Here is a 15,704-nt window from a genome sequence, read left to right on the forward strand (position 1 = left end):
CCGGAGCCGCTCTAGGTAAATGCTGGTGGGCGGGGGGGGGCCGTGGGGAGTTGGCAGTCTGCAGAAAATAACCCCACGGGTTGCATGCAGCCTGCGGGCTGCGTGTTTGAAACCCCTGAGCTAAACCCTGAGCATGTGGGCAAGACTCACCAGCCAGACACCCAGGAAAGAATTCTCTGTAGTAACTCAGATCCCACCCCATCTAACATCCCATCACAGGCCATTAGGCCTATTTACCATGAATATTTAAAGATCAATTAATTGCCAAAATTAGGCTATCCCGTCATATCATCCCTTCCATAAACTTATCAAGCTTAGTCTTGAAGCCAGATAGGTCTTTTGCCCCCACTGCTTCCCTTGGAAGGCTGTTCCAGAACTTCACTCCTCTGATGGTTACAAACCTTCATCTAATTTCAAGTCTAAACTTCCTGATGGCCAGTTTATATCCATTTGTTCTTGTGTCCACATTGGTACTGAGCTTAAATAATTCTTCTCCCTCCGTGGTATTTATCCCTCTGATATATTTATAGAGGGCAAGCATATCTCCTCTCAGCCTTCTTTTGGTTAGGCTAAACAAGCCAAGCTCTTTGAGTCTCATTTCATAAGACAGGTTTTCCATTCCTCAGATCATCCTAGTAGCCCTTCTCTGTACCTGTTCCAGTTTGAATTCATTTTTCTTAAACATGGGAGACCAGAACTGCACACAGTATTCCAGATGAGGTCTCACCAGTGCCTTGTATAACGGTACTAACACTTCCTTATCTCTACTGGAAATACCTTGCCTGATGCATCCCAAGACCGCATTAGCTTTTTTCACGGTCATATCACATTGGCAGCTCATAGTCATCCTCTGATCAACCAATACTCCGAGTTCCTTCTCTTCCTCTGTTACTTCCAAGTGATGCGTCCCCAGTTTATAACAAAAATTCTTGTTATTAATCAACACCTGCCTTCTCATCAAACTAGGAAGGCTATAGGATTCTATTCACAGAAATACGATGACCTGGGGAAAATAAAACACATTTAACTAGCCTAAATACTAAATGTATTCTCTCTTTTCTTTACCATTTCTTGATTCTCCCCCAATTTTTTTGTCTATTCCGTTTTCTTTTTCTCAGACTCTCTCTTTTTTACAAATAAAAACAAAACAAAACAACAAACCTTACAAGGCAGAGCAGAATCCCATTATGTGTCTGCTCTATCCCTCTCTTTCCCACATTCAATTCCTCTTCTATGCTCTCCCCTCCTTAGTTTTTCTCCCGGTTTTTTTTTACCAAGTTTGGTGTTAGTCCATCCTGCCTTCCTTATCAGCTTTCGTTACTTAGTCATCTCTCTTTTTTATTCTTCTTTACTGGTCATCCCAAAATTATAGTTAGGGCATACTGACCAGAACAATTTCAAGAATTAGTATGCTGCTCAAAATATCTTTGTGAGATATTTCAACCCTTGTATAACTTTACTGTTGTTTTAAAAAGTGGTTCACATTACACTAACAACAGGAATTTAACTTTGTTCTGTCGCAATGAGACAAAATACACATGGATTGATGCCTACAGTTAGGCACTTAAATCCACATTTAAAATATCTAAAGAACAAATCTGATTTTCAGAGGTGCTGAAAACCCATTGCTCTCACTGACAGTTGAAACTTTTAGCCACAGTGAAGAGAAGTATTTATTAAGTACTGGACAGATTAAAGAAGATGTATGTAGTGAAAGCTCTCTTAAGGGGAAATAACGTTGTGTTAACATAACACTATTCTAGTATTCCAAATAAGAGATGTGCTTGTATGCTGTTAAATGTAATACCATGGAAAACTGGAGAATACGATTAGTTCAATATTTAACACACCACCTACCAATCAGAAAAATATAGTATTTAAGCAATAAATAATGAAGTATCACAACAATCTGGGTTTTCAAAAAAGGCTATGTAGAACAAACAACAAACAACCCACTTATTTTAAAAGGACTAAAAGTGATCCTATAGAAATGGCTCACTACATTTATCCAGGTCTCCTGGAATTGGAGACATTCATTAATATGGACTCTCACACAGTCTGAAGCCTATTGTTTTAATAAACTGAAGTTGAGAAATGGCATTCTTCTTATGGCTGTTGTGAAAAATTCCAGTAGACAGTAAAAGTACAAATAAGTTCAAAACTTAAGAACTGGATAAGTAGAATAACTCTAGCTAATATTCCATTTAGGATAATCAGTATTTGTTTTTTCTTTAATCCAGTTTATTGGATCTCTCTCTATATATATAATTTCCTTGTTTTTTCCAGAAAATAATACCTGCAATTCTGTTTTTCAACTTCTTTATAGAATTTTTAAAAAATATTTTTCATTGCTTGCGAAAGATGCTGACAGCTCTGGAGAATAAAGTGCTGTATTCAGCCAGCAGGCATGATAAAGTAGCAATGTTCTTATATTTCTGGTTCAACAGGTCTGAACCTTGGAAATCAAGTGAAATGTTCACTAACATAAGGAAACATGAAAGGGAATAGGAGAAAAAATATTAAGAATCCATTAACGTAAAAGGCATAAAGTTTACACAAAGCTCATTTTTGGACTGCCATCTTTAGCACTAGCTCACTTGAGACCCTTGTTTCCTTCTCCAGAATTTGTGAGATTTTCAGATCTCTATTAAAAATATGCTGTAAGCTATACAACATGCTTTAATGTTTCTTGTGAAAGCATCTTTAGAAGTAGCCCTCTACTTATCAAAATAGATCTACTGAAATAATCTTACCGTTATTGATGAATAATTCTGCAAGCTGCTCCTTGGAGAAATCAGCATCCACTTCAACTTTAACTATTTCACAGGTGAATCCGGCAGCCACTTGCTTTTTCTGTGTTGAAAATTCACAGGTTTAGGGAAGCTTTACATGCTCTTTTCTAGAATTATTTATTTTGTATGCTTGTTTACTACCTTCATACAGAGCGCTATCTGATGTGCTATGTAATCTTGCAAACTTCCTTCTGGACCATGAAAGATGACATTATGGTATTGTTCAACCTACACATAAACAAAGTAAACTTTACATGAATATTCATAGACCTGGATATTTTTAATCAAAACAAAACAACCAAAAACCAAGGGGTTGGGTATGTCTGGAATTTTCCACTTCACAATCATGAAACAGATATGCCTTACAATACAGTGTTCTACATGTGCAGTATTGGTGTATCACAGCTTTTAAAGAGCAATTTTTACATAGAAATGACATGGGATTGTTCTTAATTTATAAAGCTATGCAAAAACATTCTTTTGTCCCATCAATGGTTGAATCTGACAAACCCAGACAATAGGATTACAGTTAACAATCAAATTCAATGACAGAGTGGGCAGAACTCATAAGACAACCCCTTAAACCCAAATTATTCTATAAAACCCATCAACATTTAAGTTTTTGCCAGATTTATTTTAAGTTAAGGCAAAAACTACTCTTCAAACTCCAAAAATATAATTTACACTAACAATATAGTAACCCAGTGTCATAATATATAGACCTGTTTGGCTAAGCTGATTTAATTTGACCTCTTGGGTTATAAAAAGCATGCTGAAGAGGCAAAGAGATACCTGTTCTACAAGTATGAAATGTAAACCAATTATCCCACCATTCATATTTAAAGGTAGCTGCTTTGGGTTTACTACCTATTATCTAAATGCATCAGTCTCTCTTATTTAAAAACAAGAACTTTTTTTCCCCATTATATAACCATCTTGCTACTTTTATATAACCATTGGCCGGGAACGGCAAACCGCGCCCACCAGGAGCTGCCAGTGGACTACCCTGATAGGCTGCGTGCTGAAGGTTGCTGACCCCTGTTCCATACTATTATAATGCCCACATTTAAAAAAAAATATTTCCAGTTCTCTATGATGATTTTACTTCAACATGTTTTATTTTTTTTAACTGAATGACAAAGCTGCAGCTTTATCTCGAACTGAAACTCACAAATGCACTGTATAATGTTCTGGAGAACTAAAACCCATTTCAAATCAAAACTACTTGTGGGCCTTCACTTTGTAAAATGCTATTAAAGTAGTGCTCATGTTTAATTAACTGTCAAGGGAGCACAGTTAAACTACTGGGTAATTATCCGACTACTGCAAACATTGTTTACCTAATTTACCAGCAGAGGGCTCTGGAGGTAAATTTTTACTTGTGTTTTAATTAGGTTTAAACTGGCTCTATCGCTATGAAAACAATGACCTCCAAAAGCTAATTTACCCAGATTTGCTTTCTCATCAGTTTTCATACACCAAATAACTTGTGTAATGAAAAATGATATTTTTTATACAAACAAAGCTGCTGCTCAGTAAGGAATAGGGTTTCTCTAATAATGGTTGATATGAACCAACTTATTTTAATTTTGTTTCCTCTTTAAAGCTGCTAACAATCACTTATATATTACATTTCAATAAATAATTCATCAATCAATTGGTAGCTAGTACAAATTAATCTAATGACTTCATTTCCAGGCTTGCAATTTATTTTTTATGTGACAGAAAATAAGGGATTGAAGGAAAAATGTCCTTTTGAAAAGAGAAAATGTTATTTTAAGTGTTGTCCATACAGTACACGCTGGAGTTTTAAAAAATATCTTTTAACTAAAATACTACTCCCTCGCATACCTTCCTTCTCCTTCCCCCACACAAAGGCAAATCAGAACAGTCCTGTGAATCCTAAAAAGGTGCACAGAAATTATGAAGCACTAGTGGAAAAATGTCAACATATCAGACTGTCAGTTTTTCTGATGTCCAGAGAACAAGTTAGGGCCATTTTGAAAGAAATAATGAGTTACATAGTTTTTACTGAACCAAAGGACTGATGAATTCAGATGTAAGAGCTGACCGTGGTCTTGTTACAGCCGGTCCGGTTAGTTGGGCAGGGGCCAGGGAAGGGCTGCTGACAGGTTCATGAATGTGCCAAATCAGTGATGGGGAGGCCACGCCAGGGTGATCATGCTAACCCGCGCCCTGTCTCTCTTGATCTTTGCCAGGACCTTGGTGATGAGTGGGATTGGAGGGAACATGGACATCAGGCCCCCACCCACGACAGGAGGAAGTCACTGGAGAGGGAGTCCTTACCGAGAACAAAACAGATGATACTTTCTGTTTTGCCAGGTGGTGAACAGGTCCACTTGAGGAGATCCCCACCTCTGGAAGACCATGTAGGCTACATCGCAGTGGAGCGACCACTCATGGTGAAAGGAAAAGGCCCTGCTGAGGTGATCCACTAGTGTGTTCTTGATGCTAGGGAGGTGACAAGCCTCCAGGTGGATCTCGTGGTTGACGCAAAAGTTCCAAAGCCAAAGTGCCTCCTGGCAGAGAGCCGATGAGTGCGCTCCCCCTTGCCTGTTGATGCAAAACATCAAGGCTGTGTTGTCCGTCAGGACTCTCACCACCTTGCCTGACAGGTGAGGTAGGAAGACACCACACGCCAATCAGACCTCTCCGAGATCTCTGATGTTTATATGGAGCGCCATCTACTCCGGGGACCACATACCCTGGGTCTGAAGATCTCCAAGGTGCGCACCTCAGCCAAGGTCCAGGGTGTCTGACACCAACTCGATGGAGTAAGGAGAGTTGTCCATGGATCTGGGGTTCACTTTCCTGGGGAATTACTTTGATTTCTACACATTTATGTGGTTCTTAAATGGTTAAGGAAAGGCCAAACAATTGGATGATTAACTAGATAACCTCCTGCTTCAGGCATCACTTGCATCTGTTCACCTTGTGCCTGCTGAGTTAGTGTGCCTTTTCATTCAGGTCTCCCTTTATATGAGTTGCCCTGAGGGAGAGGAGAGAACTCTCCACTCACAGCATGATTTTCATTGCTTCAGCTTGTAGTGCTGGGCTTCTTGCTGCCTCCTTGGTTGTTCACATATGTGACTGGGATCATGTTGTCTGACAATCAGGATGTGGTTCTTCTCAAGGCTTTTTTGATGCTGATAATAAAGCCATGCTCCTGCAGGAGATTCAAGGTCGAGGATTGTAGCTCAGTGTGCTGTTGCTAGGGACAGAGCTCTGATTAAGATGTCATCAGGGAAGGTGACATGAGTTTGCCTACAATTTCCACCACCATCTCTGTAAAGATCCAGAAGGGCCAATGACAAGCTGAATAGGAGTGTCCTGAATGGAGACTGCTACCTGCCATTGGCAAACCTTAGGAACCTGCAATGGCCCAGTCTGATTGGGTTGTGGATATGTGTATCTGTCAGATCCACTGAAGTCAGAAGATTCCCCTGGGGACAGGGATGACACTGTAGCAGTTAGAGTCTCTATCTGGAACTACGTTTCCTTCATCCACTTGTTGAGCCTTTTGAGATCTGGATTGGCTCAGACTCCTTCCATACACTTCTGAACGATAAAGAAGATGGAGTAGCACCTTGAGAATCTTTCTTCTGAGGGAATGCTCTCTATTACTCCCATATCTATTACCATAGCCCTGGTCTAAACTACAGGGTTAGGTCGAATTTAGCCGCGATTTTATAATGAATGCGTCTACACAAGCAACCCCATTCCGTCGACCTAAAGGGCTCTTAAAGTGACCTCTGTACTCCTCCCCGACAAGGGGAGTAGTGCTAAAATCAACCTTGCTGGGTCGAATTTGGGGCAGTGAGGATGCAAATCGACGTTATTGGCCTCCGGGAGCTATCCCAGAGTGCTCCAATGTGACCGCCCTGGACAGAACTTTCAACTCAGATGCACTAGCCAGGTAGACAGGAAAAGCCCGGGGAACTTTTGAATTTCATTTCCTGTTTGGTCAGGGTGGCGCGCTCAGCAGCACAGGTGATCATGCAGTCCCCCCAGAATCGCAAACGAGCTCCAGCATGGAGAGAACGGGAGTCACTGGATCTGATTGCTGTATGGGGAGAAGAATCTGTGCAGGCAGAACTCTGATCAAAAAGAAGAAATGCAAATATATATGCCAAAATCGCACAGGGCATGATGGACAGAGGCTACAACAGGGACAAACAGCAGTGCCACGTGAAAGTCAAGTTGCTCAGGCAAGCCTACCAAAAGACAAAGGAGGCAAACGGTCGCTCTGAGTCAGTGCCCCATACATGCCACTTCTATGATCAGCTGCATGACATTCTAGGGGGGGGGCCCTACTACTGCCCCATCACGGTCTGTGGACACCTGCCAGGGGGGAGTCTCATGCAACACAGAGGAGGATTTTGTGGATGAGAGGAGGAGAATGTGCAGCAGGCAAGCGGTGAATCCGTTCTCCCCGGCAGCCAGGACCTTTTCATCACCCTGGAACCAAAACCCTCGCAAGATGGGATCCCCGACTCTGAAGGCGGAGAAGGCACCTTTGGTGAGTGCACATTTGTAACTACAGTACAGAGTTTAAAAGCAATAGTGTTTAATGTTTGATTTGCCCTGAAGACTTGGGATTCATTCGCAGCCAGTACAGCTACTGGAAAAGTCTGTTAATGTGTTTGCGGATGGAGCGGGAATCCTCAAGGGACATCTCCATGAAGCTCTCCTGGAGGTACTCTGAAAGCTTTTGCAGAAGGTTTCTGGGGAGGGCTGCCTTATTTCGTCCTCCATGGTAAGACACTTTACCATGCCAAGCCAGTAGCACGTAGTCTGGAATCATTGCAGCACAAAGCATGGCAGTGATTGGTCCTGGGTTTTGGTCGCATTCAAGCAACATTCGGTCTTTATCTTTCTGTGTTAGCCTCAGGAGAGTGAAATCATTCATGGTCACCTGGCTGAAGTAGGGTAATTTTTGTAAGGGAACAGTAAAAGGACCCCATTCATGCTGGGCTGTTTGTGCTTGGCTAAAAGGGATCATCCCTGAGAATAGCCATGCGGTGGGGGGAGGGGTGAAGGGGTCATCCCAAATAGCCACGTGGAGGGGTGCAGGGAGCTGTGTGTTGCACATCCACCCGAAAACTGCAGCCCTTCCTTTTAAATGGCAAACCCAATCAGCATTGCTTGCTATGGGAAAGGAGGACGCTGCAATTTGAAAACATTCCCACATGTTATGAAGGTGTTAGAAGCCAAACCTGCGTACCCTTTGGCTTACCATGGCTGCTGGGAAACCAAATTCTGTTGCCCAGCCATGTGTGATGTGTCACAATACTGGCAGGCGCTCAATGTGAAAGGCAAAATGCGACCTTGTACCTAAAGCACGTGCTGTCTGCTATGAATTGCTTGATTCACTGTGGAAAGAGTCTCCCTTTTGTTCTCAGAAATGTATTATCTTAAATTTTTCTCTCCCTTTTTATCTCCCTGTAGGTGCAAATGTTTCTATGCTCCCCCTATCATCTCCGTCCCTGAGGTTATCGCAGATTAGGAGGCAAAAAAACGCACTCGCAATGACATGTTTTCTGAGCTCATGCAGTCCTCCCGCACTGATAAGGCACAGCTGAATGCATGGGGGCATTCAGTGGCAGAGTCCGGGACAGCATTAAGTGAGCACGATGAAAAGAGGCAGGATGCACTGCTGAGGCTAATGGGGGAGCAAACGGACATGCTCAGGTGTCTGGTAGAGCTGCAGGAAAGCCAACAAGAGCACAGACCGCTGCTGCATCCACTGTACAACCACCGGCTCTCCTCACCCAGATGCCCAAGAATGTGGGGGGAGGGCCCTCAGGGCACCCAGCCACTCCACTCCAGAGGATGGCAAGCAACAGAAGGCTGTCATTCAAACAGTTTTGATTTGCAGTGTGGCTACATAAGCAATGTGCCCTTGTCTTCCCTCCTCCCCAACCCCACCTGAGCTACCTTATCAGCTATCTCCCTTTTTTTTAACTAATAAAGAAAGAATGCATGGTTTCAAAACAATAGTGACTTTATTTCCTTTGCCAGCTATGATCGAAGAGGGGAGAGTGGTTGGCTTACAGGGAATTAAAATCAACAAAGGGGGCGGGTTTGCATCAAGGAGAAACACATACAACTGTCACACCGTAGCCTGGTCATGAAACTGGTTTTCAAAGCCTCTCTGATGCACAGTGTGCCTACCTGTGCACTTCTAACTGCCCTGGTGTCTGGCTGTTCAAAATTGGCAGCCAGGAGATTTGCCTCAACCTCCCACCCCACCATAAACATCTCCCCCTTACTCTCACAGATATAATGGAGCACACAGCAAGCAGTAATAACGATGGGAATATTGGTTGCGCTGAGGTCTAACCTAGTCAGCAAACAGAGCCAGCAAGCTTTTAAATGTCCAAAGGCACATTCTACCACCATTCTGCACTTGCTCAGCCTATAGTTGAACTGCTCCTTGCTACTGTCCAGGCTGCCTGTGTATGGTTTCATGAGCCATGGGAGCAAGGGGTAGGCTGGGTCTCCAAGGATAACTATTGGCATTTCAACATCCCCAACCGTAATTTTATGGTCTGGGAAGTAAGTACTTCCTTGCAGCTGCTCAAACATCCCGGATTTCCTAAAGATGTGAGCATCATGCACCTTTCCCGGCCATTCCACGTTGATGTCGGTGAAACGTCCCTTGTGAATCCACCACTGCTTGCAGCACCATTGAGAAGTACCCATTGCAGTCTATGTACTGGTTGGGAAGGTGGTCCGGTCCCAAGATAGGGATATGCGTTCCATCTATCGCCCAACACAGTTAGGGAAACCCATTGCAGCAAAGCCATCCACTGTGACCTGCACATTTCCCAGACTCACGACCCTTGATAGCAGAACGTGATTGCATTGGCTACTTGAATCACAGCAGTCCCCACAGTAGATTTGCCCACTCCAAATTGATTCCCAACTGACCGGTATCAGTCAGGCGTTGCAAGCTTCCACAGAGCTATCGTCATTCACTTCTCAACTGTCAGGGAAGCTCTCAACTTGGTATTCCTGCGCTTCAGGGCAGGGGAAAGCAAATCACAGAGTTCCAGGGAAGTGGCCTTATGCATGCGAAAGTTTAGCATCCACTCGGAATCATCCCATACCTGCAAGACTATGAAGTCCCACCAGTCTGTCCTTGTTTGCCGGGACCAGAATCAGCATTCCACTGTATCAACCAGCCCCATTGCCACCATGATGTCCCAATTGCCACATCCCAGGCTTTCAGGAACATCTGTGTCCATATCCTCCTCACAATCGCCCTCATGCTGCCATCTTTTAGCCAGGTTCTGCACATACTGCAGTATAATGAGCGAGATATTTACAATGATTGCAACAGCAGAGGTGAGGTGAGCGGGCTCCATGCTATGGCATCTGCACGGGTAACCCAGGAAAAAAGGCACAAAATGATTGTCTGGAGCTGCTTTCACGGAGGGAGGAAGGGAGGGGAGATTGACAACATGTACCCAAAACCACCCACGACAATGTTTTTGCCCCATCAGGCATTGGGAGCTTAACCCAGAATTCCAGTGGGCAGTGGAGACTGCGGGAACTGTGGGATAGCTTCCCACAGTGCACCGCTCTGTGAGTTGATGCTAGCCACAGTAGTGAGGACACACTCTGCTGACTGAATGTGCTTAGTGGGGACACACACAATCGACTGTATAAAATCGATTTCTAAAAATTGACTTCTATAAAATCGACCTAATTTCATAGTGTAGACATACCCCATTACTCCCATATCTAGGAGGTGAGAAATCTCATTCTGAATTAGAGTTTTACAGGGTTGTTCAAGATGGGGGCGTGATGCTGTCTAACACATTCCCAGCTCAGGCTAGAGCAATAGGGCAATTCACTTGTGTGTGAATATCAAAGAAATGCTAAAAGGTCTTAGTGTGTTCAAGCCAATTCACTTGTTAGAATAGATCAAAAGATGTCAATTATACTGTTTTCACCTATCTGTATTCTGTTTTCTGCTATCACATTACATGTAATTACATTATCTATGCCCTTCAATTAGATAATCCTACATCAAACGTGTATTAGTATTAGGAGGAAAATTTATTAATAAAACTTCATGAAAACTAATGAAGGATTGTTTCTATCACATTGTATTTACATTACATTTACCCATTACATGAGATTGGAGCCTGGAAAATGTAAAAGATTGCTAACTTTAAAGCATGGATTATTATGTTCGACACTGAAAGCTCACAAGCTCAGTTTGCATTTAGTCAATAAAGGAAGAGCCCCACTGTGAATGAAAACACTGGCCTAATTGCCTTCCATGGACGATGCTACACTAATGAATCCAGGGATCGATCCTGTATTTCTGAGCTGCCATGGACACGTACAAAGAGCATTCTAGATACAAAGACAGAAATCCACAAAGTCATTTTGGGCAACCCTGAGAGACTTATGGGAAACTAGCAGATTGCTACATCTTTGCTATCAGTTTGGATTTACAAATTTGGACTCATCTGTTAATGTACTTTACCTGCTTTAACCTCTTAATAACTCATTTATTTTTCTTAGCTAATAAATCTTTAGTTAGTTTACTAGAGAAATTTGCTTCTCAGCATTGTTTTTGGTGTGTAATTCAGAGTATGCATTAACTTGGAGTAAGTGACCGACCCCTTGGGGTTGGGAGTAACCTAATGTGAGGTGATTTTTTGGTTTTAATAACCTTTCAACACAAAGTCTAGTTTGTCTGGGAGGCAAAGAGGGGCCTGAGCAAGCATAACGGGACTGTCTGTGGCTCCACTGTAAGACTAATATAGTAATCCAGGAGTGCACATTTGTTACTGGCTTGGTAAAATCTCATTATAGAATATACCACCAACTTGGGATGTCTGCCCTATTTTCTGACAGTCTGACCTCAGATTGACACTCTTAGTGGTGAGCCTACTAGGTGATGGGGGACTGGATGAAAAATGGACAGGGTGGAGCCCGTAACTCAAGCGAGTATCCCTGACCCACTAGTCTGCGGTTGAAGCAACTCATTCCTCCAGGAAATGGGAAATCCTGCTCCCAATCTTCAGCTTCAAGGGGAGACCTTTGCAGTCTCTGTCACAAATGGATGGAGGCTTTGGGAGAGGAGGGTTTCCTTGGGGCTTTCCTCCCAAGCATTGGTTCCATGGCATTCTTCTGGAGAATCTGCTGTCTCTTCACTTGTATTCTGCAAGGCCAAAGGCCAAAACGAACACCTTTGAAGGCCAGTCCGCATTCTCTTTTAAAGGCATGGTGTAATGTTGGAAGGAACTGTTCAGATTTTTGTGGCATTGTCTACCACTAACTTGTATAGCTTCTTTCTATACAGGGCTCCTGTGAATTTGGCAGAGCACAGCACCCACTTTGAGTGGCTATCCATCTTCCAGAGCCGTAGGTGGCATTTGTTCACTGAGCTGGAGTCCATGTGTTTGCCTCAGAATCTAATTACATCCATTGAGGTGTCAGCAATGAATGTTGTTTCCAAGGTAACTTTTTTTAAAATAGAACCAAAGTCAGAGAGCTCTCTACCTTTGAGAGCTCTGAGTTTTCCACCCAGTAGAGAGATGCCCTCCAAAAACAAACAAACAGAAAAAAGCTACTAGTGACGCACTGAGGGAGCTCAGGAGGCCTCACAGTCTTTTTTTGATAGTGGCATCCATTTTTCTATCTGGGAAGTCCTTAGCCTAGAACTTCCCTTTGAGGGGATAACCATATCTTTAGCCAGGGACACTATGGCAGCATCAACTTTTGGTATCTCAGTAATTGGGATTTTTGGTTCCTGGATCCTGCTGAACCTAAGATAATTTCTGTTAATGTGCTTGCTCATGCCTGTCTTATCCCAATCATTCCTGATTACTTCCTTGCAGCGTAGGGGAATTGTGGCCTCAGGGGAGGATTTCAAGGGGAGATATTTGCTCAGAGGCTTACTATCGGAATTTTGATGACGATGAAGATGATAATGAAGAAGACGATGACTGTCCCTCAGCAGGAGACGAGAGAGATGCCAGCCACAGGGCTAAACACTTTGCACTCTCTCTGTGAGGATGCACGCCATACAATGTTATGAAAATATGCTAATGTCTGTGAATATGTAATTGGAATATGCTTCATGCAAAAGGTCTCTTGAAAGGTATCATTACAAAGCTTATAATCTACTGAGTGTGTTTGTCCTATATATAAATGTACCATTGTTGTATCTGAAACTAGAAATATGAACTATAACTCTGAGGTCCTATTGTAATTATGCAAAGTGTTAGCCATTAATGGTGGCTTGGAATCTTGATGGTTCCCATTAACCAGGACAATTGGTTGTAAATGGCTCTGTTTACTTGTAAGTCTTTCTGTATATCTGTGTGCTGGCAAGTGGGTACTGCAGTCTTACAGTGACATGTGATCATGTCACCTGAACTGAAATCCATCTTTAACCTGTTGCTTTTCCATTTAGGAGGGGTGGGAACCCACACCGGGACAAAGGATTCCCACCTTGTGCAAAAGATACATAAGGGGGTGGAACAGAACAAAGGGGGCTGCAGTCATAAGAAATCCTCTAGCTACCACCTGAGCCGGAACAAGGACTGTACCAGGGGAAAGGATTGGGCCCAGATTAGAAAGGAGTCTAGTCTGTAAAAGGAGCTTATTGGAACATCTCTGAGGGTGAGATTTACCTGCATTTAGTTTCCTACTGTATTAGGCTTAGACTTGCGTGTTTTTGTTTTATTTTGCTTGGTAATTTACTTTGTTCTGTCTGTTATTACTTGGAACCACTTAAATCATTCTTTTTATATTTAATAAAATCACTTTTTATGTATTAATTAACCCAGAGTAAGTATTAATACCTGGGGGAGCAAACAGCTGTACATATCTCTCTATCAGTGTTATAGAGGGCAAACAATTTCTGAGTATACCCTGTATAAGCTTTATACAGATTAAAAAGGATTTATTTGGGGTTTGAATCCCATTAGGAACTGGGTATCTGAGTGTTGGAGACAGGAGCACTTCTTAAGCTGTTTTCAGTTAAGCCTGCAGCTTTTGGTTCAGACCTCATTCTGTGTTTGTAGCAGGCTAGTGTGTCTGGCACAAACATGCAGGGCACTGAAGTCCCAAGCTGCCAGGGAAAATGGGCTTAGATGTAATCCAAGCACAACAGGTGGTAGTCCCAAGCGGGTTTCTGTGACCCAACCCATCACACTCTCTATCTGCTGTTATATTTTAGTGTTTGTGGGATTATTTATTAGTTTAGTAGATTTGTTCATAAAGAAAATTGTGAAAAATTGTGATTGTTTCTCATGTGCTTCTAGGGTCTCTTATTCTAATTATACTGATTATAATATTCCTGATGCTACTAAAGACTGAACCTTTATTGACCACTGAGGTCTAAGAGATTAATCAATAATCAGTATTAATCAATCATTGATCAATAAGGCGACAAAAGACAGAAATCGAGGGTGAGATGGTAGCAGCACTGCAGACTGGGTTAAGCAGAGGTTTTCACATATGCCTAAAGGAGATGAGAGCCAGCAGACAGGTGCTAGTCTGGTACCTACCAGCCGGAGGTAGTTCTGCAGTATCGGAAGGTGGATCATAGATGCGTAAGTCACACTGTTTAAGCAGCCTTCTTGAGGACCTTTAAAATACATATGTTATTATCTAATACCTGCAATCCTCATGATTTATAAGAATTTGTAATAAACAAACAAACATTCCTATACTAGCTATTGTGAGACTTTGAAGAATCTCTAAGACTCTATATGGACATCACAGATTCAATCAGAGTTGCTAATCAACTTCTTTTATCAGGAAAAGAATTACCCGTATCTCGTAATACAGGTTTAAAAGGATATCTGTGAGGTACTATAGGTGGTATAGATATTATAAAATAACTGTACCTACAATGTTTACAGCTCCTAAGTGCCACCATGTGTTTCTAAATGCTCCAGGCCCACATATTTGGTTTCAACCAAATTAAGTAATAATTATTTTGCTAACTGAATCGCAAATTTATGGGAAGCAGGAAAGTCGCATGAAATACTAAAGAAAACAAATGGTAGCAAATGATTCATAATCTCTATTACTATGGAATTTTTCAATTTTCAAAAACAAAATAGTTGCAAATGTCTTTACCGAACAAAAACACTGTTATGTGTTCCGTTTTATTTCTCTTCAAAAAATCCCATGGTGCTTGTGGAAAAATCTGACCTGTTGACCAGGAAACATTTCCTGTTTAAAAAAAAAAAACAAGAGAGAGAGAGAATAGAGACATATACATACTATATCTGCATACACCCCTCCACACACGCAGTAAACCTATCCGCCCACACAGAATGTGTACATATATATTCAGTTCTGCTATTTTGAAAAACAGATCAGTTCCATGTATAAGAACTTTTAATTATTTTATATATGGGTGATGACATTTGAACATTTGCTGTTGTATGGAGATTAAAACAATAGTTTAAAATATCACTTTGTAATGAGGTTTTTAAAATAAAATAAATGAAATAAATAAATAAATGTAATAGCTAAGGTATTTTACCTAAATATTAACTCCAATGACTAAAAACTATCTAAATAAACTGAGAAACAAAACTAGCTAGCTAAATCTCAGAGAGCACTGCTGACCTCCATCTCTAAGTGGGGATGGTAGAGAAGGAACTGAGGAGCCAAGGCCGTGCACGTGCTATGCAAACACTGACAGCTCATGAGGCAGGCACAGTGCGTGGGGTACTGCTGTAGAAATCTCTGATCGAAGGCTCTGGGACACACCTTGATCTGAAGTAACGGAAGTGGAGCACGCATAGGGACACCTCTCAAAGAAGAACGAACCTTTACATTTAATATATTAAACAGTAAACATTGAATAAAACCATGGCAATTTGTTTGATCCAAAGCATAATA

General features: G+C 42.0%; 1 protein-coding gene across 1 annotated transcript in view; it reads right to left on the bottom strand.

Annotated features, from left to right (window-relative positions):
* CTTNBP2 (cortactin binding protein 2) overlaps nt 1–15,704 on the bottom strand; it is a 179,738-nt gene that overhangs the window by 33,662 nt on the left and 130,372 nt on the right. Inside the window, exons 10-13 of the mRNA XM_077834357.1 lie at nt 14,931–15,026; nt 14,354–14,433; nt 2,934–3,020; nt 2,754–2,853 (exon numbers count right to left, since the gene is read on the bottom strand). Of these exons, the coding sequence (XP_077690483.1) occupies nt 2,754–2,853; nt 2,934–3,020; nt 14,354–14,433; nt 14,931–15,026 (363 nt within the window). The remainder of the gene's footprint in view (nt 1–2,753; nt 2,854–2,933; nt 3,021–14,353; nt 14,434–14,930; nt 15,027–15,704) is intronic.

The sequence above is a fragment of the Eretmochelys imbricata genome, chromosome 1, assembly GCF_965152235.1.
Source record: "Eretmochelys imbricata isolate rEreImb1 chromosome 1, rEreImb1.hap1, whole genome shotgun sequence".
In the NCBI taxonomy this organism is placed as follows: domain Eukaryota; kingdom Metazoa; phylum Chordata; order Testudines; family Cheloniidae; genus Eretmochelys; species Eretmochelys imbricata.